This window comes from Schistocerca serialis, chromosome 7 (genome assembly GCF_023864345.2).
Source record: "Schistocerca serialis cubense isolate TAMUIC-IGC-003099 chromosome 7, iqSchSeri2.2, whole genome shotgun sequence".
Classification (NCBI taxonomy): Eukaryota; Metazoa; Arthropoda; class Insecta; order Orthoptera; family Acrididae; genus Schistocerca; species Schistocerca serialis.
Genome location: NC_064644.1, coordinates 277,320,672 through 277,348,197, shown reverse-complemented (window position 1 = coordinate 277,348,197; position 27,526 = coordinate 277,320,672). Strand labels below are relative to the sequence as shown.

General features: G+C 44.2%; 1 protein-coding gene across 1 annotated transcript in view; it reads left to right on the top strand.

Moving 5' to 3' along the window:
- Window positions 1-622: 622 nt before the first annotated feature.
- LOC126413012 (lactase-like protein) overlaps window positions 623-27,526 on the top strand; it is a 94,986-nt gene continuing 68,082 nt past the window's right edge. The window contains exon 1 of the mRNA XM_050082905.1: window positions 623-776. Coding sequence (XP_049938862.1) covers window positions 623-776 — 154 coding nt within the window. The remainder of the gene's footprint in view (window positions 777-27,526) is intronic.

The following is a 27,526-nucleotide window of genomic DNA, read 5'->3' as shown; positions in this document are numbered from 1 at the left end:
AACGCTCTTGGGTTCTGTCGCTATTAAAAAAACTACCATTCCAACATTTCAGCCTTCTATCCGAGTTCTTGCCATCAGGAACGGGTCTGCAAATAGCTACTTGAAGAATATCTCAACAAAAAGGTAAATAATTCCAGTCGTATGATTCCGAAAGAATGACGCTAGACAATTATCGATGAATTTTTGTAAGTGTTGACAACTATACGCAGTTGTTAAAGTACTTAAGCTTTCAGACTTGTGCAGCGACACCCTTTAATCCTAAATTATGTCGATGTTTTATTACTTGACCATGTGTCCTTTCCAATCGATAAATCACAGCTTGCCATTTCGTACCAAGATCACCTTATTGGATATACTTGACTGGCGTTGTTGAACCCTTTAGTTCCTCTCTAGTGTGGATATATTAGTCAGTTTGATGGTATTCCCAGTTCGACATAAAATGTCACAACACACATGAGAGTGAGTATACGGGAAGTAATCATCAGATTGCAGCACGTTTATCAAGAAGTCATACACGTGATAGCCCCATAGATACGATCATTTGGTGGCACTCGAGTGTTATCCGACATGTGCGAGAGTTTATAAGCCGACAACGAGTACCGTTAGAGCAACAGATACCAACATGGTGGCACCTATGACATTATGCTTGGAGTTGCTGGCAATTGCGTGCCTACTGGCGACAGCAGTTGGTAGAGAGGTCAACCAGTTCCCAGACGGCTTCCTGCTGGGAGCCGCCACTGCCTCATACCAGATAGAAGGCGCCTGGATCGAGGAAGGTAAGCGACACAATTTTCTATTTTATTGGCGACTTTCATGAATTTCAGGACTATTGGGAAGATGAGGATCATGGAAAGACAGTACAACAGAGACACTTCGTGTTTACTTCCATCATCACCATCAACACCACCATCACGTACATCGTTATCTGTACGCCGCTGGCGTACACAAGTGAATAAAACATTTTCGTGGTACTTCAGAAAGTTACAAAAGATTCGTTGAACACTATCTTAAAATCTTAGGAGCTTTTAGTTAAAAATAGTGAATTAAGCTTCTGTAGTCCCACTCTCTTTAATGAACAAAGTCTTGAAGTCATAATAACCTTATATTAAAACGGAAAGATAAGTTTCTCAGTTTAGGTGTAAAACCCAAAATCCAAATCCAACCTTCACTCAAGAAGAAAAACACTTCCAACTTCTTACGGTGTGCTTCACTGAAGAAGTACTAAGAGTCAACAGTAATGAAATATCTAAGTGCGACAGGCATAGAAACTTCCAGTCTCACACAATGCTGCAGCTAGAAGAATAACGATGCAATTACACGAAGTCTCAAAAAAAATGGTTCAAATGGCTCTGAGCACTATGGGACTCAACTTCTGTGGTCATCGGTCCCCTAGAACTTAGAACTAGTTAAACTTAACCAACCTAAGGACATCACACACATCCATGCCCGAGGAAGGATTCGAACCTGCGACCGTAGCGGTCACGCGGTTCCAGACTGCAGCGCCTAGAACCGCACGGCCACTTCGGCCGGCCACGAAGTCTCAACGAGCACATCGCTGATCACTTTGAGTCCTAGTTGAGGAGACAGCTTTCTCTCCAGAAGACGATAGCCAAGTCGGGCGTGGCATAGTGGAGAGCTTCAGGTTGCTAGGCGCGACGCAACAACTCTCCCGGGTGTATACGCCGTTCTATCCGACTAGCTGACGAATACGTGCTGGTCGGTTTTTGGCACGTAATACGGCGGATGCATGAATAGGTGTTGTTTGCCAGCGACCTCTACTGTCGGCGTGTACGCCGCCTGTTGGCTTCGCAGGACTGCTGTTGACGTACTCTGTTGGTCTGGTCGTGGAGTTCCGAAATTGTTGAGGTTCCATGTCGTATGCACTGTTACGATGCTGAGCTCGCTACAACCAGAACGATGAATACGTTACGCATGGGGTACCATCAGCGCTTGATTTCTAGGACACCACGGCATTTGACATTAATGCCGGTAAAGTGTCCTGTAGACTTCCTTATATTGGTTCAAAATGGTTCAAAATGGTTCAAATAGCCCTGAGCACTGTGGGACTTAACATCTGAGGTCATCAGTCCCCTAGAACTTAGAACTACTTAAACCTAACTAACATAAGGACATCACACACATCCATGCCCGAGGCAGGATTCGAACCTGCGATAGTAGCAGCAGCGCGGTTCCGGACTGAACCGCTCGGCCACCGCGGCCGGCGTATTATATTGGTGCTTGTAGCTACACGAATATATATTTGTCAACATAATCCGTCTTAATTTAATTTGCTCTACAGCTACATCATTAACTCTTACACACTCTGCAGGCCGCTTAACAGCAGGTGTATTGTGCCACTGGTCGTCATTCCCTTTCCTGTTCCACTCGCAAATGAATCGAGATGGAGAAAAGACTGTCTGCTCCAGATCAGGCCGTCATTTCTCTCGTCTTCGACGGTTTTGCTCAAGATGGTTTTAGGTGGCAATAGGATTCCCTTCAAAGTTCATTGAGCATTTCCATAATACTTGCGTGCTGATCGCACCTAGGGTAAAAAATGTAGCAGCCCGCCTCTGAATTGTTTCAGTGTCTTCTTCTAATGAGGGTTAGTAGCTATTCCAGACACTCGAAAAATGTTGAAGAATGGGTCTCATACGTGTACTGCACTCGGGTACGGTTGTAGATGAGCCATACTTTCTTAGAGTTCAGCAACTAAACTGAAGACCATACGTTTACCCTGAAAATGATGTCACGTAGTCGTTGGATTTCATGTCGCTCTTCATCATTACACACTGAAGAGCCAAAGAATCTGGTACATCTGTCTAATAACGAGTAGGGCCCCCTGGAGCACGCATAAATGCCGCAACACGACGTGCCATGTAATCGACTAATGGCTGAAGTAGTGCTGGAGGGAATTAACGCCATGAATCGTACAGCGTTGTCCATAAATCAGTAAGAGTACGAGAACAGCACGTTACAAGGCATCCCGGATATCCTCTATAACGTTCGTGTCTAGGGAGTTTGATGGCCAGCGAAAGGGGTTAAACTCATAAGAAGAGTGTTCCTGGAGCCACTCTGTAGCAATTCTGAGCGTGTGGAGTGTCACATTGTTCTGCTGAAATCGCCCAAGTCCGTCGGAACGCACAATGGACATGAATGGAAGCAGGTGATCAGACAGGATGCTTACGTACGCGTTACCTGTCACAGTAGTATCTAGACGTATCAGGGGTCCCATATCACTCAAACTACGTACGCCAGAACCTCCACCGGCTTGAACAGTCTCCTGCTGACATGCAGGGTCAATGGAATTATGAGACTCGTCCTACCAGGCAACGCATATCCAGTCATCAACAGGCCATTGTTGTTGTTGGCGGGTACAGGCGAGGCGTAAAGCTTTGTGTCGTGTAATCATCAAGGGCACACGAGTGGGCTTTCGGCTCGTTGGTCCCATTCTTGCTGAATCTTTTTCAGGCCGCAGTGATGTCGGAAATTTGATGTTTTACCGGATACCTGATATTCATGGTACACTCGTGAAATGGTCGTACGGGAAAATCCCCACTACCTAGGGGATGCTGTGGCCCAACGCTGTGCGCCGATTATAACACCACGTTCAGACTCACATAATTCTTGATAACCTGCCATTATAGCAGCAGTAACCTATCTAACAACTGCGTCAGACACTTATTTTCTTATATAGGCGTTGTCGACCCCAGAGCCGTATTCTGCCTGTTTACGTATTTCTGTATTTGAATACACATGCCTCTACCAGTTTCTTTGGGGCTTCAGTGCACACAGATATTTGATCAATGTGGCTGTGTCAAGCTACAAGCACATACTGCTTTGTATTCGAACATTACTGGACTGCTTTTCCTACTCATCTGTGTAAATTAAATTTGGATCAAGCTGCCATTCATCACATCAAATAGAAATTCTGTCCAAAGTGATCCTCTATCCTCGTGTCACCTTCTCGTACACAACGGCGCTATCAGCAAACAGACTGATGCTCACACTATCCATCAGATCGTTAATTTATATACAGAAAATGAGCGACGTTATCACGTTTCCCTGTGCACTCAAGACGGTACTTTGGCGTCTGATAAACACGCGCGTCTCTGATAGATGCAGGCACAACATACTGAGTCTTTTGAGATGATTCTAATTTATTGTCCCGTCTCAGTTGGATACTTTTAATTAGTTTACATGTTTGGAAGACTATGGATCACCTTCAGAGCTAACTAGTTGCGTCAGCAGACCGTCCTGTCTGCACAGAAGTACATACCAGAGTAGATACATACTTAGATCTGAATAGGATCCAAAGAGATCGAAGCATGTAATCTAATTAAAAACGTGTAACTGAGACGGGGCAATGAATGAGAATTATCTTAAATACCTTTCTGTATCTCTCAAGACGATTATGTCGACTATAATACTGGGTTATGTTGCTCAAAAACCTTTCGAACCATTCACGTATCTGGTATTGTGAAGAGTCTGAAGAGTCGCACTGTTTACTGAAATCTAAGAATATCCGATTCCTGCTTTTGCCCTTCGTCCGTGGTTTTCAGGATATCATGCGAGAAAAGAGCAAGCTGATTTCCGGACGAGCGATTGTTTTTAAATCCATGCTGTTTTGTGGACAAAAGCGTATTCTGTATTATTAAAAGAACGAAGGACTTCACTGGGTCATTTACCATCCGTTGGCCTAAACACACGTTCCACCCACCATTTCATGTTCATTAAAGTGCATTTTTGTCTTCCGCACCTGTCTATTACCTGATACATTTGTGTCTTCACCCGTCTTTTCATTTTATTATGAACTTCCGTTAATACTTTTTAGGCTAGCGATAAACACCTGCTTACACCTAAAAACACCTGCGATTGACTGTAATCAGTTTCACATACTTCGTTACTTTTTTTTTTTTGGTAGGGTTTAAGGGCGCTCAACTGCTTAGGTCATTAGCGCCCAGTCACTGGTGTTAGAGCACATGGAATCTGCTAAAACTCAAGGGGATGGGGGGACACCAGAAGGACCTGACAAAGATGCAGATAAAATAAGTAAAAAGGTTAAATGTCTTTGGACAAGCCAGTTAAAGTTATAAAACGCAGAATACGAGCAGCTGCTCGAGCGTCATCAGCTAAAACATCCGGTAAAGTAGATGGCAGGGACAGGACAACACGAAATTGACTAAAACGGGGACACGACAATAAAACATGGCGCACTGTTAATGCCTGACCACAAGGGCACTGCGGGGCTGTGTCACCGGAGAGCAGGTATCGGTGGCTAAACCGGCAATGCCCAATCCACAACCTGGTCAGAAGGACCTCCTCGCGCCGAGATGGTCGGGAGGATGTTGTCCAAGCAGTTGGGAGCGGTTTTACTGCCTGGAGCTTGTTTCCTTGGAGGGATGACCAGGCATCCCACCACAACGACACAAGCCTCTTACATACATCCCCACGAACGTCAGATGACGGGACACAATGGGAGGCTGGCCGAGGCAGGAGGACTGCAGCCTTGGCTGCAGCATCTGCAGCCTCATTCCCAGGCACTCCTACATGTCTGGGAACACACAGAAAGCTGACAGAACCACCATGATCAGCGAAAGAATGGAGGGACTGCTGTATCCGTTGAATCAAGGGATGGACCGGATAGGGAGCTCCAAGGCTCTGAAGAGCACTGAGTGAGTCAGAGCAGAGTACATACGATGAATGGCGATGGCGGCGGGCATACTGAACGGCCTGATGGAGAGCAAAAAGCTCGGCCGTAAAGCTGGAACATTGGTCGAGGAGCCGGTATTTAAAGGTGGCGGCCCCGACGACAAAGGCACAGCCGACACCATCGTCAGTTTTGGAGCCATCGGTGTAAATAAAGGTGTGACCGGCAAGTCGAGCATGAAGTTCGACAAACCGTGAGCAATACACTGCAGCCGGAGTACCCTCCTTCGGGAGTGAGCTGAGGTCGAGATAAATATGAACCGGAGCCTGGAGCCAAGGTGGTGTTGGGCTCTCACCCTCTCTGAAGGTGGTAGGGAGGGCAAAATCCAATTGTCGAAGCAGGCGACGGAAGCGGACTCCAGGGGGCAGCAGGGCAGACACATACAACCCGTACTGACGGTCCAGAGAATCGGCGAAGAAGGACTTGTAAGAGGGGTGGGCGGGCATAGACAACAGCCGGCAGGCATACCGACACAGCAGTACGTCGCGCCGGTAGGTCAATGGTAACTCAGTAGCTTCAGCATAAAGACTCTCAACAGGACTAGTGTAGAAGGCTCCGGTCGCAAGACGTATCCCCCGATGGTGGATGGAGTTGAGTCGGCGTAAGAGGGATGGCCGAGCGGACGAGTAGACGAAGCTCCCATAATCCAGCTTCGATCGGACTATGGACCGATACAAGCGAAGCAGAACAGTGCGATCCGCTCCCCAAGATGAACCGCTAAGAACTCTGAGGACATTAAGGGAACGTGTACAACGGGCCGCCAAATAAGAGACATGTGGAGACCAACACAGTTTCCTGTCCAACGTGAGCCCTAGAAACTTAGTTGTGTCCACGAATGGGAGAACAACGGGACCGAGATGTAAGGATAGCGGAAGGAACGCTTTATATCGCCAAAAGTTGATACAAACCGTCTTCTCTTCAGAGAACCGGAAGCCATTTGCCACGCTCCATGAGTAGAGGCTGTCTAGACAACGCTGAAGGCAGCGTTCCAGAAGGCATGTTCTCTGGGCACTGCAGTAGATCGCGAAGTCATCGACAAAGAGAGAGCCTGAGACATTAGGTGGAATGCAATCCATAATTGGATTGATCGCGATGGCAAAAAGGGCTACGCTCAAGACGGAGCCCTGAGGCACTCCGTTCTCCTGGAGGAAGACGTCGGACAATACGGAACCCACACGTACCCTAAACTTTCGATCCGTTAAAAAGGAATCGATAAAAAGGGGCAGGCGACCGCGTAGGCCCCACCTGTGCATAGTGCGGAGGATACCTCCTCTCCAACAGGTATCATAAGCCTTCTCCAAGTCGAAGAACACGGCTACCGTTTGGCGCCTTCGCAAAAAGTTGTTCATGATGAATGTCGACAAGGTCACAAGGTGGTCAACAGCGGAGCGGCGGCGACGAAAGCCGCATTGGACAGTAGTAAGTAGTCGTCGAGATTCAAGAATCCAGACTAACCGAGCATTAACCATGCGCTCCATCACCTTACAGACACAGCTTGTAAGAAAAATGGGGCGGTAACTAGAAGGAAGGTGTCTATCCTTCCCGGGTTTGGGTATAGGAACAACAACGGCGTCACGCCAACGCATGGGGACTTTACCTTAGGTCCAGACGCGATTGTAGGTACGAAGAAGGAAGCTTTTGCCCGCCGGAGAAAGGTGTGCCAGCATCTGAACGTGAATGGCATCTGGCCCCGGAGCAGAGGACCGGGACAGTGCAAGCGCACGTTCGAGTTCCCGCATAGTAAAGGGGGCATTATAAGTTTCCAGATTCAGCGAGTGGAAGGAAGGTCGCCGAGCCTCTTCTGCCTCTTTCCTGGGAAGGAAGGCAGGATGGTAATGGGCAGAGCTTGAAACCTCCGCGAAAAAGCGGCCAAAGGCGTTGGAGACAGCCACAGGATCAACAAGGACCTCATTACCTGAGGTCAGGCCAGGTACCGAGGAGTGGGCCTTAATGCCCGACAGCCGGCGCAGGCTACCCCAAACGACGGAAGAGGGAGTAAAACTGTTAAAGGAGCTGGTGAAAGAGGCCCAACAAGCTTTTTTGCTGTCTTTGATGACTCTACGGCATTGCGCTCGGAGTCGTTTGTATTCAATACAATTCGCCAACGTAGGATGGCGGCGAAAGGTGCGTAAAGCACGTCGTCAAGCACGGATAGCGTCCCTACAAGCCTCGTTCCACCAGGGGACGGAAACGCGACGTGAAGAAGAAGTAGTACGAGGAATGGAACGTTCGGCAGCATTGATGATAACAGCCGTGAGGTATTCGACCTGACTGTCACAACTGGGAAAATCGTGGTCCGGAAAGGTCGCCAGGGAGGAGTAAAGTCCCCAGTCAGCTTTCAGTATGTTCCAGCTCGAAGGACGTGGGGATAGGGTGTGGTGCAGGAGACGAACGACACAGGGGAAGTGGTCGCTTGAATAGGTGTCAGAAAGGACATACCACTCGAACCGATGGGCAAGAGTGGTAGAACAGATCGAGAGGTCCAAGTGGGAGTAGGTATGAGTAGAGTCCGAGAGGAAAGTCGGGGCGCCGGTATTGAGGCAGACAAGATTGAGAAGGTTGAAGACATCCGCCAAGAGTGAGCCTCTTTGACAGGATGCAGCAGAGCCCCAAAGGGGATGATGGGCATTGAAGTCGCCAAACAATAAGAATGGCGGGGGAAGCTGAACGATCAGGTGCATCATGTCAGCCCGACTAACAGCAGATGACGGTGGAGTGTAGATGGTACAAACTGAAAAAGTAAAAGCAGAAAGAGTAATGCGGACAGCTATTGCTTGGAGTGGGGTGGTCAATGGGATGGGATGGTAATAGACATCGTCCCGAACGAGCAACATGACCCCACCATGAGCTGGGATACCGTCCACAGGGGTGAGGTCATACCGCTCCGAGGTATAGTGGGTAAAGGCAATACGGTCAGTCGGGTGCAACTTGGTTTCCTGGAGACCAAGGACGAGTGGACAGTGCAGGCGGAGGAGCAGTTGTAATTCCTCCCGATTAGATCGAATACCTCTTATGTTCCAATGAAACAACGCCATCGCTAGTCAAAAAGTTGGGGGAACGAGACGGGGGAAGCGCTGGTCACCTTGACGGCCGCAGAGGGCCAGGTTGCGAGGGAACAACGCTACAACCGACGGGAGGCAGATCCGGTTCCATCGACTCGTCGCCAGCCGCTGCCGCTGTCCCTGGTTGTGTAGGAGGGGTCGCATCATTTGCCAACGAAAGGCCGGTGGAGCGCCTGGCAGCAGAGCGTCCCGGCGAAACGGAGGACGGCCGGGAGCAGCGACTCACGGATGGAGCGTCAGACGAAACGCGCCTGGGTGGAGAGGGGGATAGAGACTTCTTCTTGGAGGCCTTCTTGGAAGGCCGAGGAGGCACAGGGATGGTGGGCTCGACCCGAAGAAGGTCCTCACGCGCGGGGTCCGTTTTGGAACGCCGGACCTCGGAAGCTGGGGTCCGGAACATTTCCCCGATGGACACCTGAGAAGAGGATCTTCTCAGGTGGCGTGGGAGGAGGAGGAGGAGGAGGAGGAGGAAGGGTGGCCACTGGGGCAGAGGGGGTGGGGGCCACGGGGGAGGAGGATTTGGAAGGGAGGGATTTGGGAGGAGGAGGCAGAGCCCCCTGATGGGCGGAGGAGGCGGAGGGGGGACAGGATAGGGGTGAGGATACCGCGGAAGGAGTGGATACAACTGAGGCAAACGAAGTGGTCAATGGCATGGGATGGAGGCGGTCATACTTCTTCCGGGCCTCAGAATAAGAGAGCCGATCCAAAGTTTTGATTTCTTGTATCTTCTTCTCCTTCTGATATGCGGGGCAGTCTGAGGATCTAGGCGAGTGGACGCCAGGACAATTAATGCACCGAGGTGGTGGGGTGCATGTATGTTCCTCACAAAGAGGACGTTCACAATCGCCACAAAGGGGCTCAGCCTCCCACCGTGACGACATGTGCCCAAAGTGCAAACACCTAAAACAGCGCATAGGAGGCGGGACATAAGGTCGCACGTCACACCGGTAGCACATCACCTTTACCTTCTTCACCGGGAGAACGTCCCCCTCGAAGGCGAGGATAAAGGCCCCGGTGTTGATGCGATGGTCTTTGGGGCCGCACTGGACTCGCCGGACGAAATGCACGCCTCGGCGCTCCAGGTTGGCCCTGAGCTCCTCATCAGATTGTAGCAGGAGGTCACGATGAAAAATAACCCCCTGCGTCCTATTTAGTGCCAGATGTGGGACAATGGATACTGGGATGTCCCCTAGGCGGTCGCACGCCTGGAGCGCCGCCGACTGTGTGGCGGAGGTGGTCTTGATAAGAACGGACCCTGAACGCATCTTGCTGAGAGCCTCGATTTCCCCGAAGATGTCCTCAATGTGCTGAACAAAGAACATGGGCTTGGAGGTGGCGAATGTCCCCCCATCGGTTCGAGAACAGACCAAATAGCGGGGGAAGTACTTCGCCCCAAGCCGGCGGGCCTGTCCCTCCTCCCATGGAGTGGCCAAGGGGGAAAGGGCAGGAGAACCAGGACTAGAAACGGTACCTTTTCTTTTGAAAGACTCGGCCGCAGAGCGACCCGATACGTGTTGACGTTTCATCTGCGAAACGTCCGCCCCGATACCACCCACTCCGACCAGGGGCTCTCCCCACGGGTGCCACCCAGCCGCAGCAAGGGCCACCTGGCAGGATGACCATTGCCGGGAGTCCTGATGCCCCAAGGAGACGGGCATCTACTCCTTGGCCAACGTGGGGAGGGTGCAGCTCAGGTATCGGCAGTATGTGTTGTCAGGGGGCTACAACCTAGAGGGTACATGACGACCCCACCACAACGGGCTGGCTACCGTGCTGGATTTCTGGTGCCATGGTAAGTCCATCATGATCGCTGGTGCAGATGGAGATGCACTATGGGCGTAACTTGGACAACCCATCAGGCGTTTAGGCCCAATTTGAGGAATAGTGGGTATGGTTACAACGCCGGTGCAATGCAGAGTGCCAAGGTCTTAGTGCACTTAGGACCAGTGGTACACCACGTAAGGTGTCCTTCTCCAAAAGGCTCGTACGTCAGTAGAATTTTGAAAAAATGGAGGTCAAACCCCAAGGGGGACCAACACATGGAAGGCCAAAACCGTTGAAACTCCTTTTAGTCGCCTCGTACGACAGGCAGGAATACCTCGGGCCTATTCTTTCCCTGGACACGCAGGGGGGATACTTCATTACTGTTTTATTAGTCTTTCATAACTACTAATTACCCAACATTTTTCTAGTCAGTATGAGTGGGGTCTACCCAATACTCATACCTTAGAAACATGAAAAAAAATGTTTTGCGTAATGGCACACACATATAGAGGGTGGTTGTTTCGGGAATGGGGGAAGGGAGGGGAAGAGAGTGACGAATTGACGTTATTATATCTACATCAACATGAACATGACTACTGTGCCATTCATATTTATCTGTTTGTCAGATACATATGAACCATGGACCTTGCCATTGGTGGGGAGGCTTGCGTGCCTCAGTGATACAGATGGCCGTACCATAGGTGCAACCACAACGGAGGGGTATCTGTTGAGAGGTCAGACAAACGTGTGGTTCCTGGAGAGGGGCAGCAGCCTTTTCAATAGTTGCAGGGGCATCAGTCTGGATGATTGACTCATTGGCCTTGTAACACTAACCAAAACAGCCTTGCTGTGCTGGTACTGAGAACAGCTGAAAGCAAAGGGAAACTACAGCCTTAATTTTTCCCGAGGGCATGCAGCTTTACTGTATGGTTAAATGATGATGGCGTCCTCTCGGGTAAAGTGTTGCGGAGGTAAAATAGTCCCCCATTCGGATCTCCGGGCGGGGACTACTCAAGAGGACATCGTTATCAGGAGAAAGAAAACTGGCGTTCTACGGATCGCAGCGTGGAATGTCAGATCCCTTAATCGGGCAGGTAGGTTAGAAAATTTAAAAAGGGAAATGCATAGGTTAAAGTTAGATATAGTGGGATTTAGTGAAGTTCGGTGGCAGGAGGAACAAGACTTTTGGTCAAGTAAATACAGCGTTATACATACAAAATCAAATACAGGTAATGCAGGAGTAGGTTTAATAATGAATAAAAAAATAGGAATGCGAGTAAGCTACTACAAACAGCAAAGTGAGCGCATTATTGTGGCTAAGATAAACACGAAGCCCATGCCTACTACAGTTGTACAAGTTTATATGCCAACTAGCTCTGCAAAGGATGAAGAAATTGATGAAATGTATGATGAGATAAAAGAAATTATTCAGGTAGTGAAGGGAGACGAAAGTTTAATAGTCATGGGTGACTGGAATTCGAGAGTAGGAAAATGGAGAGAAGGAATCATAGTAGGTGAATATGGATTGGGGTTAAGAAATGAAAGAGGAAGCCGCCTGGTAGAATTTTGCACAGAGCATAACTTAATCATAGCTAACACTTGGTTCAAGAATCATGAAAGTGTACATGGAAGAATCCTGGAGATACTAGTAGGTATCAGTTAGATTATATAATGGTAAGACAGAGATTTAGGAACCAGGTTTTAAATTGTAAGACATTTCCAGTGGCAGATCTGGACTCTGACCACAATCTATTGGTTATGAACTGTAGATTAAAACTGAAGAAACTGCAAAAAGGTAGGAATTTAAGGAGATGGGACCTGGATAAACTGACTAAACCAGAGGTTTTACAGAGTTTCAGGGAGAGCATAAGGGAACAATTGACAGGAATGGGGGAAAGAAATACAGTAGAAGAAGAATGGGTAACTCTGAGGGATGAAGTAGTGAAGGCAGCAGAGGATCAAGTAGGTAAAAAGACGAGGGCTAGTAGAAATCCTTGGGTAACAGAAGATATATTGAATTTCATTGATGAAAGGAGAAAATATAAAAATGCAGTAAAAGAAACAGCCGAAAAGGAATACAAACGCCTCAAAAATGAGATCGTCAGGAAGTACAAAATGGCGAAGCAGGGATGGCTAGAGGACAAATGATGTAGAGGCGTATATCTCTAGGGGTAAGATAGATATTGCCTGCAGGAAAATTAAGGAGACCTTTGGAGAAAAGAGAAACACTTGCATCAATATCAAGAGCTCAGATGGAAACCCCGTTCTAAGCAAAGAAGGGAAAGCAGAAAGGTGGAAGGAGTATATAGAGGGTCTATACAAGGGCGATGTACTTCAGGACAATTTTATAGATATGGGAAAGGAGGTAGATGAAGATGAAATGGGAGATATGATACTGCGTGAAGAGTTTGACAGAGCACTGAAAGACCTGAGTCGAAACAAGGCCGCGGGAGTGGACAACATTCCATTAGAACTACTGACGGCCTTGGGAGAGCCAGTCCTGACAAAACTCTACCATCTGGTGAGCAAGATGTATGACACAGGCGAAATACCCTCTGACTTCAAGAAGAATATAATAATTCCAATCCCAATGAAAGCAGGTATTGACAGATGTGAAAATTACCGAACTATCAGTTTAATAAGTCACAGCTGCAAAATACTAACGCGAATTCTTTAAAGAAGAATGGAAAAATTGGTAGAAGCCGACCTCGGGGAAGAACAGTTTGGATTCCGTAGAAGTGTTGGAACACGTGAGGCAATACTGGCCCTATGACTTAACATAGAAGAAAGATTAAGGAAAGGCAAACCTATGTTTCTAGCATTTGTAGATTTAGAGAAGGCTTTTGACAATGTCGACTGGAATGCTCTCTTTAAAATTCTAAAGGTGGCAGGGGTAAAATACAGGGCGCGAAAGACTATTTACGATATTTACAGAAACCAGATGGCAGTTATAAGAGTCGAGGGGCACGAAAGGGAAGTAGTGGTTGGGAAGGGAGTGAGACAGGGTTGTAGCCTCTCCCCGATGTTATTCAATCTGTATATTGAGCAAGCAGTAAATGAAATAAAAGAAAAATTTGATGTAGGTATTAAAATCCATGGAGAAGAAATAAACCTTTGATGTTTGCCGATGACATTGTAATTCTGTCAGAGACAGCAAAGGACTTGGAAGAGCAGTTGAACGGAATGGACAGTGTCTTGAAAGGAGAATATAAGATGAACATCAACAAAAGCAAAACGAGGATAATGGAATGTAGTCGAATTAAGTCTGGTGATGCTGAGGGAATTAGATTAGGAAATGAGGCACTTAAAGTAGTAAATGAGTTTTACTATTTGGAGAGCAAAATAACTGATGATGGTCGAAGTAGAGAGGATATAAAATGTAGACTGGCAATGGCAAGGAAAGCGTTTCTGAAGAAGAGAAATTTGTTAACATCGAGTATAGAATTAAATGTCAGGAAGGCATCTCTTAAAGTATTTGTATGGAGTGTAGCCATGTATGGAAGTGAAACGTGGACGATAAATAGTTTAGACAAGAAGAGAATAGAAGCTTTCGAAATCTGTTGCTACAGAAGAACGCTGAAGATTAGATGGGTAGATCACATAACTAATGAGGAGGTATTGAATAGAATTGGGGAGAAGAGGAGTTTGTGGCGCAACTTGACAAGAAGAAGGGACCGGTTGATAGGACATGTGCTGAGGCATCAGGGGATCACAAATTTAGCATTTGAGGGCAGTGTGGAGGGTAAAAATCGGAGAGGGAGACCAAAAGATGAATAAACTAAGCAGATTCAGAAGGTTGTAGGTTGCAGTAAGTACTGGGAGATGAAGAAGCTTGCACAGGATAGAGTAGCATGGAGAGCTGCATCAAACCAGTCTCAGGACTGAAGACCACAACAACAACAACAACAACAACAACATGGCAGAGGAGTCACCGAACCACTTTCGATTTCTCTACCGTTGTCTCTCGAACAGCACGTGGTAAAAGCCAACACTTAAATCCTTCCCTGTGAACTCTACATATCTTCTATTTTCCTGTGAAAGAGGAAGTTGGTGAGTCCAGTTTCGTGAATAGATCTCGTCCGAACATTAACGTCTTTGTTTTAATTATTGTCGCACTAAATCTTCTATCGTATTCGTAACACCCTTTTCCCTTTGCCGCGAGAATACAAAACAAGCCGGCCTCACTTGATCTTTCTCGTTTGCTTCGTCAACCCCATCCGGTAAAGATCCCACAACGCGCAGCAATACCCCACAAGAGGACGGACAAGCGTAATGCAAGCAGTCTCATTAGTACAATTGTTACATCTTGTATGTTTTCTGTCAATAATATTCAGTCTTTCGTACGCCTTCTCCACAATATTTCCTATTTAACCGCCCTAACTACTTCTGTTCGTAATTATAAGACTAATCTATTCAGTTAAATAGGAAACCTTTAAATTAGTGTGATATAATTTGTAACCAAAATTTAGTGGATTTCTTCTAGTAATCACACTTGCCATTGTTTACAGTCAATTGCTACCTTTCACACCATAAGATGTCTGAGTCATTTTGCAACTTGTTTCGAGATTCTGGTAGTAAGAATTCATTGACGGAGAAATATCGGAACACCAAGAAGGAGTTTGGCGACATGAACGAAAGTTGGTAGGCGTGTTTCTACATCTGAAAGGCAACTCTTCATATTTAGAGCCAGGCACACAAGAGTGAAGCTAGCAGCACTACTACTAGGATGGAAATCAGGTTTGCTTGAAATACACGATGCAACGGTCGTGAGCGCTAGCTACCTTCGAAACTGGAGGTGGTGAATTGATATTAGTCGACAATGTTTTTAAGGCTACAAAGATCTCATTATCAACACCTCTTTGAGTTTGAGTGGTGTCGGGTATTAGGGCAACGAAAAGCCGGATGTTCCTTCCGCGATATTGCAGAAAGACTGGGCAGTAATGTAGCCACAGTATATGTATGATTGCTAGCAGCGGTGGTCACGAGAATGTACTGTAGCAAGAAGACTGGGCTCTGAACACCACGTGACAATACAGAGAGGGGAGACCACTGTATTTGGCGTATCGCTCTGGTGCAGCAGCAATTTGAGTAGTTGGAACCTCTATACAGATCGGTTACTTCAAGGACAATTGTGACTTGCCATGCTATATCATGCATTCCACTGACCCCAAACCACTGCCATTTGGGACTTCAGTGGTGTCAAGAGAGAGCTGACTGGAGGACAAGGTACAGTTCGTTATATTTTGACTAAAGTTCAGTCTTGATCACGTCATGTTAGTTTTGATGATACAGGTAACCGGTTTCGGTTCTTTCTACAAAACCATCATCAGACCTGTGGATAAATTTAAAAAAATACTAGATACCAATCTTTAAATAAGATGAAAGTGTCTAATGATGTCAAAATTTAACAAGATAAAATAAAATTAATTATACCCATGGCTCCCTTAGGATGGTAGGCGGAGCTCTCCTCGCTGCTACGCAGTCAACTGATGGTTATGAGTGCTGAGCACGAGCTTACATATGCAGAGGCTCCGCCTACTTCCTGTCCACTACTTCACAACTGCCAATCAGCGTTCATAATATGACGCCATCGTCAAAGTTTAAAAGTAGGAAATACACTAATAACATAAAATTGATTCATTTAAATGTCTGATTAACAGATAGTTAGTATGTCTACAGCTTATTTATATTTTGGATAAAAACAGTGAACTACGATGTGTAACAGTTGTGCCCTCTATGGGCAACCTTAATACTATTACAGTGCCTGTTTCATCAAAGATGTGAAAGTCCTAGGCGTTGTGGTATATATCGATTATACCGAGTCGCCTACATCACAATTGCATCTTTGTTGGATGCTGCAGAATCGTCTTATTTTAACTGTAGTTTTTATAGCAATATTCTTTATAGCAGTAGGGTAGCAGCCAAGAGTATGTTCCACATTATGTATATCTGAATAACTGATGAGACTACTGTTTACAATTTTTTTTTTAAATCATCGATCTAATAGTTTTTATAATAATCAATGTCAATTTAACAATTTTTTTATTTTGTGCAGCATATTTTACATACATTGCTTTTGCCATGGGTATAACTAGTCTTTTATTTTTAAAAAACAAAAGAGTAGATGCTTTTATTATAAAATTTTGTCAAAAAGGTCGTAATAATATTTTTCGCGAAAATCTAATTGTTCATTGAGCAGCATTGATGATTTGGTTTTCAAATGAGCATATATCTCGATTTCTTCTAGGATATTCATAAGTAAGCCTTTATTTGCATAATGAAGAACTTGTAAATTCTGTTGTACTGTCCCCTCAGCATGATTATTGAATGCTATATGATGACCAAATACGGACTTTGTTCGTGAGGTACCCGACGTATGTTCTTTGTACCTTACTGCAAAATTTCGACCTGTTTGGCCAATATATATTTCCTCACAGTCTCTACATTGGATCTTGTACACTCCTGATCTGGTAGATTTTCCATTATCTTTACTTACGGTATGTCTTAATTTTTGTTGTAAAGTATTGTCAGTTGTAAATGCCATTGTTATTCCAGAATTTTTGAATAAATTAGTAATTCTATCTGATATGTTTCCCAAATATGTCATCTTCATATATTTTGGATTACCTATTAGTGGAGTACTTTGTGATTGTTGTACTTTATTAAACATGATATCTACCTGTCGTGTGTCGAAAGAGTTGGTTTTTGCAATTTGTTTTAAGATGGTCATTTCCTTTTTGATCTGATTAGCTTCTAGCGGTAATTTTAGTATTCGGTGTATCATAGACTTAAAAAATGCTTTTTTATACTTGTCAGGATGACATGATGTGGCATTAATAATAACATCAGTGGTTGTAGGTTTCCTGTATATGGCGAATAAAGGTTTCCCATTGTTATTAGTTATAGTGAGATCTAGGTAGTTAATAGATTTTCGATTTTCATGCTCAACTGTAAATTGTAACTTCGGGTGCATAGAGTTTAATTTTATAGCAAGTTTCTCAATTTCATCTTTTGAACCATTATAAAGCAATAATGTATCGTCTACATATCGCTTGTAATATATGATTTTATTTGCGATATCAGGGTTATTTTTCAGGAATTGCGTCTCAATGTGGTTCACGAAAATGTCTGCAACTGTCCCAGCTAAAGAATTTCCCATTGCTAAGTCATCTTTCTGACAACAGATTAAAAGAGAAATAGATTACAATTATTTCTCTTTTAAATATAAGAATTAATTGATCACTGCTTTCCAAAAATGTTTACCAAAATTGTACAGTTCGTGTTTTCTGATGAAAGCTGGTTCTACCATGCTGCCTGTGATGGCAGTGTGTTGGTTAGAAGGAGGCCAATTGAGGGTATACAGCCAACCTGCCAGCGTGCTTGACGCACTGAACCTACACGTGGAGTTATGGCCTGGGGTGGGATTTCGTATGACAACAGGAGCGCTCTCATGGTTATCCCACGCACTCTGGCTGCAAATTTGTACTTCATTCTAGCGATTCGATCTGTTATGCTGCCATTCATGATCAGCATTCCAGGACGTCTTTTTCCAACAGGATAACGGTCGCCCACATACCGCTATGAACACCCACCATGCTCTACAGTCGACCTGTTAAACTGGACTGCTTGATCACCAACCTCTCCATTCGAGCACACATGGAACATCATTGGAGGACACCTATAGCGTCATCCACAACCAGCTTTAACCGTACCTACATTGATCAACCAAGTGCAACAGGTATGAAACTCCAACCCACAAACTGACTACAAAACATGCATGCTCGTTTGCATCCAAGGATTCCAGAATATGGCTCTTACACAGGTTATTAATGCACCAGAGTTTCACATTTGCAGTGGCTAATGTAGCCCTTTTTTGAACTTGTGACCTTAAATATGTTACCTGGACAGGTGTATTAGCGAAATTTAATTACTCTGCACAAATTATTTATTGCGATTTTTTTCTGGCGTCTTATTATTTTGTGGCTCAACGGCATAGTGCAGTTCTTTCATCTGGCAGTCATTTTGGCGACTTACCTGTCCGTAAGCTAACAACACCCTGTTCTTCAGACGTTCATCCATCCAAATATCTGGCGGGCCTGGGGTTGCTTCACTTCTGTGATCGGGCGAGGCTTGAACTACTCAACAAGAGCGTTGACGATGTTCTGATGACTTTGCTGAACTGCAGCATATCTGTAAACGATCTGGAAGGGATCCCTGGATTGTCTCCTAATTCGTTTGTAAAGATTAGGAACAGCAGAGATCACATTCTTGGGGAACAACACATATCACTTACGTTTCGGTCGACGTTTTTCCGTCAATTACAATGAACTGTGACCTTTCACAAGAAATCATAGACTTAGTCGCACAACTGCTACGATACTCCATAGGAGCTACGTGGTATGGAGGTACTGTGTGGTACAGCGAGGGCTCACTGCAATCCGCAGCGACCAGTGGGAGGCACTCCAGAAGCCCACTCGTCCGTCTCAACATAGCAGCAGAATATGCAGTGAGATGACAGAAGTAAAGGGATCCCTCCTAAAATAGAGGCGGACCTCCTCTCAGCCGATATAGTGCAGCAACTGGAAGTAGTGTGGACTCAACAAGTCATTGAAAGTGGCCTGCAGAAATATTCAGCCATGCTGCCTCTACAGCCGTCCATAATTACGAAATAGTTGCCAGTGCAGAATTTTGTGAACCAACTGTCCCCTTGATTTTATGTTCCACGAATGTTTGATGAGTGGTCAAAAAATTTGTTCTAAATGTCCAAAATGTTTTTGAAACTGGTCGCGAACATCTGCGGCCTTGTGACATAGCACATCGTCATCCATAAAAATTCCAGTGTTGTTTGGAAACATTAAGTCCATGAATGGCGGAAAACGGTCTCCAAGTAACCGAACATAACCATTTCCAGTCAATGATCGGTTCAGTTGGAACAGAGGAACCAGTCCATTCCATGTAAACGCAGCCACATCATTATGGAACCACCACTAGTTGCACAAATCCTTGTTGACAACTTGGGTCTACTGCTTTATGAGGACTGCGCCAAACTACCATTCGCTCTTCTTTTATATATATATTTTTTTAAGTCATCAGTCTTCTAACTGGTTTTATGTGGCCCACGTCGAATACCTCTCCTGTGGCAACGTTTTCATCTCAAAGCAGCACTTCAAACCATCGCCATCAATTATTTGCTGGATCTATTCCAATCTCTGCTAGCCCAAATATGTTAGCAGATATCCTATCATCTTGTACTTTCTCCTTGTCAGTGTTTTCCACATATTCCTTTCCTCTCCGATTCTACGCATTTCTTACCTTATCAATCCACCTAATTTTCAACAGTCGTCTGTTGGAGCGCATCTCAAACGATTCGATTCTCTTCTGTTCCGGTTTACCCACAGTCAGTGCTTCACTACCATACAATGCTGTGCTCCAAACGTAAATCCTAGAATTTTCTTCCTCAAATTGCGGCCTGTTTTTGATACTAATAGACGTCTCCTCTCCAGAAATGCTCTTTTTGACAGTGCTAGTCTGCTTTTGATGCCCTCCTTGCTCCGTCCGTCACTGGTTACTTTGCTGCCTAGATTGTAGAATTCCTTCACTTCATCTACTGCCTGACAATTAATCCTGATGTTAAGTTTCTCGTTGTTGTCAGTTTTGCTACTTTAGTCTTTCTTCGATTTACTCTCAGTCCATATTCTGTACTCATTTGACTGATTCATTTCATTCAGCAGATCACGTAATTCTACTTCAGTTTCATTCAGGATAGCAATGTCATCATCGAATTGTATCATTGATATCCTTTCACTTTGAGTATTATTCCTACTCCTGAACCTTTCTTTTATTTCCGTCATTGCTTCTTCGATGTATAGATTGAACAGTAGAAGCAAAAGACTACATTACTGTCTTACACCCTTTTTAATCGGAACACTTCGTTCTTGGTCATCGACTCTTATTATTCCCTCTTGGCTACGGTACATATTGTGTATTCACGGTCTCTCCCTATAGCTTTCCACTAGTTTTCTCATAATTTCGAAAATATTTCACCATTTTCCATTGTCGAACGCTTTTTCCAGAAGGACAAACCCTATGAACCGGTCTTTATTTTTCTTTAGTCTTGCTTCCATTATCAACCTCAACGTCAGAATTGCCTGTCTGCTGCCTTTGCCTTTTTTAAAGCCAAACTCATCGTCATCTAACACATCCTCATTTTTATTTTCCATTCTTCTGCATATTATTCCTGTCAGAAACCTTGATGCATAAGCTGTTAATCTGATTGTGCGATACTTATCACACTTGTCAGTTCTTGCAGTCTTCGCAATTGTGTGGGTGATATTTTTTCGAAAGTTAGATGGTATGTAGCTAGACTCATACATTCTACAGACCAAGGTGAATAGTCGTTTTGTTGCCACTTCTCCCAATGATATTAGAAATTCTGATTGAACTTTATCAATCCTTTCAGCGTTATTTGATCATAAGTCCTCCAAAGCACTTTTAAATTCTAATACTCGATCTCCTGTTTCATCTAAATTGAGTCCAGTTTGTTCTTTTATCACATCAGACAAATCTTCCCCCCCTCATAGAGGCCTTCAATGTACTCTTTCAACCTTTCCACTCTCTCCTCTGCATTGGACAGTGGAATTCCCGTTGCACTCTTAATCTTACCACCCTTGTTTTTAATCTCATCAAAAGTTATTTTCACCTTCCTGTATGCTGAGTCAATCCTTCCGACTATCATTTCCTCCTTGATTTCCTCACATTTTTCATGCAGCCACTTCATCTTATCTTCCATGCATTTCCTATTTGCCTCATTCCTGAGTGACTTTTATTTCTGTGTTCCTGAATTTCCCTGAACATGTTAGTACTTCCATCTTTCATCGATCAGATGGAGTATTTCTTCTTTTACCCATGGTTTCTACGCAGTTGCCTTCTTTGTACCTATGTTTTTTTTTCCAACTTCTGTGATTGTCCGTTATCGAGACTTCCACTCCTCTTCAACTGTACCACCTACTGAGCTATTCTTTATTGCTGTACCTATAGCCTTAGAGAACTTCAAGCGTATCTCGTCTTTCCTTAATGCTCCTGTATCCCATTTCTTCGCATATTGATTCTTACTGACTAATCTCTTAAACCTCAGTCTACTCTTCATCATTATATGTGCTCCTGGGTGCACCTTAATATCCAATATCGGATTTCGGAATCTCTGTCTGACCGCGATGCAATCTAACTTAAATCTTCCCGTACCACCCGGCGTTTTCTAAATACAACTCCTCCTCCTTTGTTTCTTAAACAGAGAGTTCGGTTTTACTAGCTGAAATTTATTAACAACCCAGTTATTCTTTCTCCTCTCTCCTTCCTTGTTCCAGACCCATATTCTCCCGTAACCATTTGTTGTAATCCTTCCCCTACAACTACATTCTAGTCCTTCCTGGCTATTAGATTTTCATCTCCCTTTACGTACTGCATTACCCTTTCAATATCCTCATGTACTTTGTCTCTTCTTCTTCTGCAGCTTGTGACGTCGGCACGTATATCTGAACTATTGTTGTCGCTGTTGTTTTTCTGTAGATTCTGATGAGAACAAAGCTATCCCTGAATTGATCGTAATAACTCTCTTTTTGCCCTGCCTTCCTATTCATAGCTCCAGTTATACCATTTTCTGCTGCTGCAATATTACCCTGTACTCATCTGACCAGAAATCCTTGTCTTCTTTCCATGTCACTTGACTGACCCCCTACTACATTTATACTATGCCTTTGCATTTCCAGTTTCAGATTTTCTAGTTTCCCTACCACGTTCAATCTTCTGGCATTCCACGCGCCGACTCGTAGAACGTTAGCCTTTCGTTGGCTAGTCAATCTTTTTCTCATGGTGACTTCCCTCTTGGCAGTCCCCTCTCGAAGATTCGAACGTTGGAATATTCCGGAATCTTTAGCCAATGGAGAGAGCATAATGACACTTTTTCAGTTCAGGATACATGACCTGTGGATATGCGTTATGTGTCTTTAATGCAGTGGTTTCCGTTCCCTTCTGTATCCTTCTGCCGTTGATTATTATTTTTCTTTCGCCTTTAGAGGTAGTTTCCCAACCGAAGGATAGGAGAGTTCCCTGATCCTCTGTCCACTCCTCCGTCTATTTGACGAGGCCATTGGCAGAATGATGGTTCTTATGCCGGAAGTCTTCGGCCGCCAATGCTGATTAATTAATCAAATCTTAAGTGGTAGTGGGTTCCGAACCCACGACTGAGGACGTTATGCTTACTAACCGAAGAAGCTATCCCCCTTTTTTTATATCATTTTGCTCGTTATTGTTCATTCTGCTTGTTCGGGGCGGACGTCCCATGATGCTCATTCAAGTTCATCGTTGATCCATTAACTCAGTTTTTTATTACAAAGGGCAGCTAACCCTCTGACCGAACACCCTGAGCTACCGTGCCGGCAAACCCCTAGACCCGACGTATCATATTACCTGGTAAATCAAACCCTGTTTTCAGGGCTATATTTTATATGATTAATGTAACTATGCAGATGTTTGCCTAAACGATAAGGACATATCACTTCATGTTGTTATAATACTGCCGTCTTCTGAAGAAGATAGATTTATATCTATTGAAACCTAGGTAAAGATTACTTTATCCTTTGCAACTGGTCGGCTGTTCTTAGTCTGATTTACGTGGAACCGTTGCTGTAGCGCAGCTATGTTTAAAGTACTGATATTACCTGGTGTTACTACCTGAAATCTTGGCTCATCTGACCTTGCTACGGTTTTCCAGTCATCTAAGGCCTACCCATATTGTCAAGAAACCCTGGGAGAGACACTGCAGGCGATGAGATGCTGTTACCAAAGGGACTCGATCCTGTCTACTGCTACCATAGACCATTAACGGCAAATTTCGCCGCACTTTCCTAAGGGATACGTTCGTCGTACGTGCCACATTGATTTCTGGGGTTACTTCACCCATTGTTGCTTGTCTGCTAGCACTAACAACTATATGCAAACGTCGCTTCTCTTGTTCGTCAAGTGTAAGCCGTCGGCCACTACATTGTACGTGGTGAGAAGTAATGCCTGAAACTTGGCAAGCTCGGCACACTCTTGATACTGTGGATCTCGGAATGCAGAATTCAGTAACTATTTCAGAAACAGAGTGTCCCACCTGTCTAGCGCCAACTACCATTCCGCGTTCAGTGTCTGTTAATACCCGTCGTGCACTCACAGTCCAGTAGAGCACCTTTTCACATCAATCAGCTGAGTACAAACGACAGCTCCACCAATGTGCTGCACACTTATATCTTGTGTAGGCGATACTATACCCTTCTGTATATGTGCATATCACTGTCTATGAGTTTGTCACCGCAGTGTAGTGTCGAGCATGCCGGCGCTCTGGCCAGTTCGTGACCCCATCTGAAGGAGTCAATATCGTAGTGTTGGACTAATGATCTGTTGAAGTTACTGACGAAATATATTGTCGTTAAGGTTGCATTTTGTACAGCAAGAGAACAGTTGTTGATCAAAGTTCAGTAAATCTTCAATTCAATTATGTAATAAAGTCATCGGTCAGAGGAAGGCAATGGCAAACCACCTCCGCTTGGACCTTGCCCAGTCGGCGGTGCGGGTCTCCCGCATCGACCCCTTTGCGCCTCGGAGTATGGGACCTCATCATCATCTCATTAAAATCCCACAGTATTTCGTGTGATCTAGTATCATGAGCCTTGTCCCAGACCCATCAAGGAACCCACCGTTACACCCACACTAGAGTAGTTTCTTATTGCTAAAATTCATGGTGAAACCTTCACCTGTCATTTCTTTTGCACAGTTCGCTACTAGATCAAAGAACCCACCGTTACACCCACACTAGAGTAGTTTCTTATTGCTAAAATTCATGGTGAAACCTTCACCTGTCATTTCTTTTGCACAGTTCGCTACTAGTTTCGGTACAAAGCAAATGACAGCTGAAGGATTGACAATAAATTTAAACAATTATTCGCGGTTGAATATCCCTACCTGAAAAATATATTTAAAAGTATCTTCCTCTGGTCACAACACAGTAGAGTCTTATCTTCATTACAATTTAGTAATGACACGGTATAAAGTTTTCTTTCTCTTAGAAATTTGTTATCTTGAATTACTTCGAAGAGATGAGTTTTATAAAATTGTAGTCCGTGCTATGGTTTGTGGATTGCAGAGCAGGAAAAATTTGTCTTTTGAGTCATATTATCTATTAAAATGGATGTACAAGACTGGAAGTGAATGGAAACATTTTCACTTCGTTAGTGCATATTACCATCATGATGGTATGGCAAGTAAACAACAAGACAGTTTCATAGAAAAACACTTTTGTCAAAATTATTGGTGATACTTGGAATCAGCTGGGTTCGAAAGGTTACTAGAAGTTCTTGGCACCGAAAGAAAGTGATGGATTTTGCTTATTTGCCTACTAACTACTAGTCGCATTTTTCACTTGTTGTACAAGACAGTCCGTTTATTATGTATTCCTTCTGTTGTATATTCTTCCTAAATTTCGTCTTCCATTGCATATGCAATATAACTGAGAGCCACACAATCTACATTCCTACCATTTTCTACTACCTTCACCCGCGCGGGATTACCCGAGCGGTCTAGGGCTCTGCAGTCATGGACAGTGCGGCTGGTCCTGGCGGAGGTACGAGTCCTCCCTCTGGGATGGGTGCGTGTTTGTCCTTAGGATAATTTAGGTTAAGTAGTGTGTAAGCTTAGGGATTGATAACCTTAGCAGTTAAGTCCCATAAGATTTCACACACATTTGAACATTTTTTTCTACTACTTTCTTTGAGCTTTTAGTTTAGGTTATATATTCCTACACCTTTCCTTATACACTAATTTATTTTACTATCTCGTACATCTTTCGACTCATCTTAAAAACCTCATTTCTCTTTTGGTGTCATGCTGTTACCCACATTTCACTTCCATGATTAAGGGTTTGTAAAATGTGAACTTCGAACTTCCTTGACTTCAATCTGTAAATAATTTACTATCGTTCCAGAAATGAAACTAAATTTATTTAATTTTTGGTCCCCATCACGGTTGTATTCATATGTGAAGTTCCATCATAGATATTTAAAAAGTTTAATTATCTTTAGTATTATTATCCACGACTATTTTTAATCTTAGTGATTGTACTTGTGATAGGCAACAAATTTCATTTTATCTGGAGACATTTTGGGGTTTTTTCTGGGGTTATTTGCTGCCACACATTGACTGCAGTTTGAAGATCATCTTCATTCTCTGTAATCAGTTTTAGATCGTTTGCAAATAGCATTACATTTGGTCTATTGTCACAATCTAAAAATACTGCATTTTATTCAGTTTGTCTGTGCGTTTATGTTCATTGGTTTTGGGATTATGGTTACAAAATTTTGGTGACGAAAAATAGACTTGCAAGAAAACTTGAATCATTTTATGAAGATCACGACGTAGATCGATACCTAAAGAAAAGTTTGACAAGTACTACATAAATTTTGCATAGGCTCTAACGCCAGCTTCTAAATGTTAGAAGAAGTTCATTTTCAACCAACAAAGTATTTCACAAACTACCAGTTTCTGTTTTGTATGCCATAAAGTGTCAAATCGGAATTTTCAATTTAGAAAATATCGAATCTTCTATAAAAAAAAAGTTTAAGGTATCGGTTTCTGTTAGTCGATATGAGATAACTCATCATACGACATCGCAGCTATTGAAGTCACATGGTACCAATTCCCAAACTGAATCCATGTCTACGTATACTACCAGCAAAGCAAACAAATAAAGTTCAGTTATTAACAAGGCAGTATTTTCTCTCATGTGTATTGACTTGGCACATTACAGTAGCTGCATTTTTTGATTCCTGATAATATGTGGCATCGAACTGGTAGTAAATAAAATTTCTATTACTTTAACTGCTTACTTTGGGGACTATCTACATTATTATATTAACGCAAGTCATCGTTTAACCTTATTACCAAAAATCTCGAAAAGTACATGACCGATTTCCTTAAAATTTTTGCACGAAGCCCTAATAAACGGTCGTACGGACATAGGCTATATATTACTTTTACGTATGTATTATATAAGTAAATATATACGCTCACATTAAGGGGAAAAAAAACCTTGAACGAATAGAGGAAGGACGTTCACGTTTACAGGGAATGTACGTTACTATGTTCTGCAGAAATTATTAGTGTTTCAGTCATCCAGGCGCATCATGTGTCGTTTGCCTATTAGGCATAGATTCCGCCACGGGCCCAGATAACTTATTCCATGTGACATCGACTCATGTAAGGTGCGAATGGTGTGCTGTCGCTTAGCCAGCTATGCTGCATTCACCTGGTACCGTAACAAAGTTCGTCTGTGGTGGCTGGCACTGGGCCACAGCGCTTCACCCGCCGTTTCACCATATCCCATACATTTTCAACTGAGGACAAGTACGGTGATCTAGCAGGCCAGGGTAAAAGGCTGGCATCCTGAGACCCCAAGAAGGCACGCGTCCATACAACAACATGTGGTCGTGCACTATCTTGCTGAAAAATGGTGTCTGGCGGGTTGTGCAGAAAGGGTATGACGACGGGTCGGATATGGACTGTATGTGTTGTGCAAATGCAGTCACTGTGATGCCTGCGGCGAAACAAAAAGCGGCTATCATTTTCAAACAAATAGTACCTGGATTCATCCGAAAACACTATCTGATGCCATTCCTGTCCCTAGTGACGTCGTCCCACCCACCACTGCCGTGTAGCATGTTTTTGCACATTCATCAAAGATAGCCACAGAAGTGGACAACGCAGACGTAACCCAAGCCGTAATAAATGAGGACAGACTGTCACCCCTGGTAGTGTACGATGTTGTACACCGTTCCACTGCTGCACCACAGCCGAGGAGGTCGCACGTCTGTCCTGCAATGCCATTCACATGAGGTGTCGACCTTCTCGGGGGTTCAAAAAATGGTTCAAATTGTAAGTAGGCTGTTTATGTTTTCTATATGTA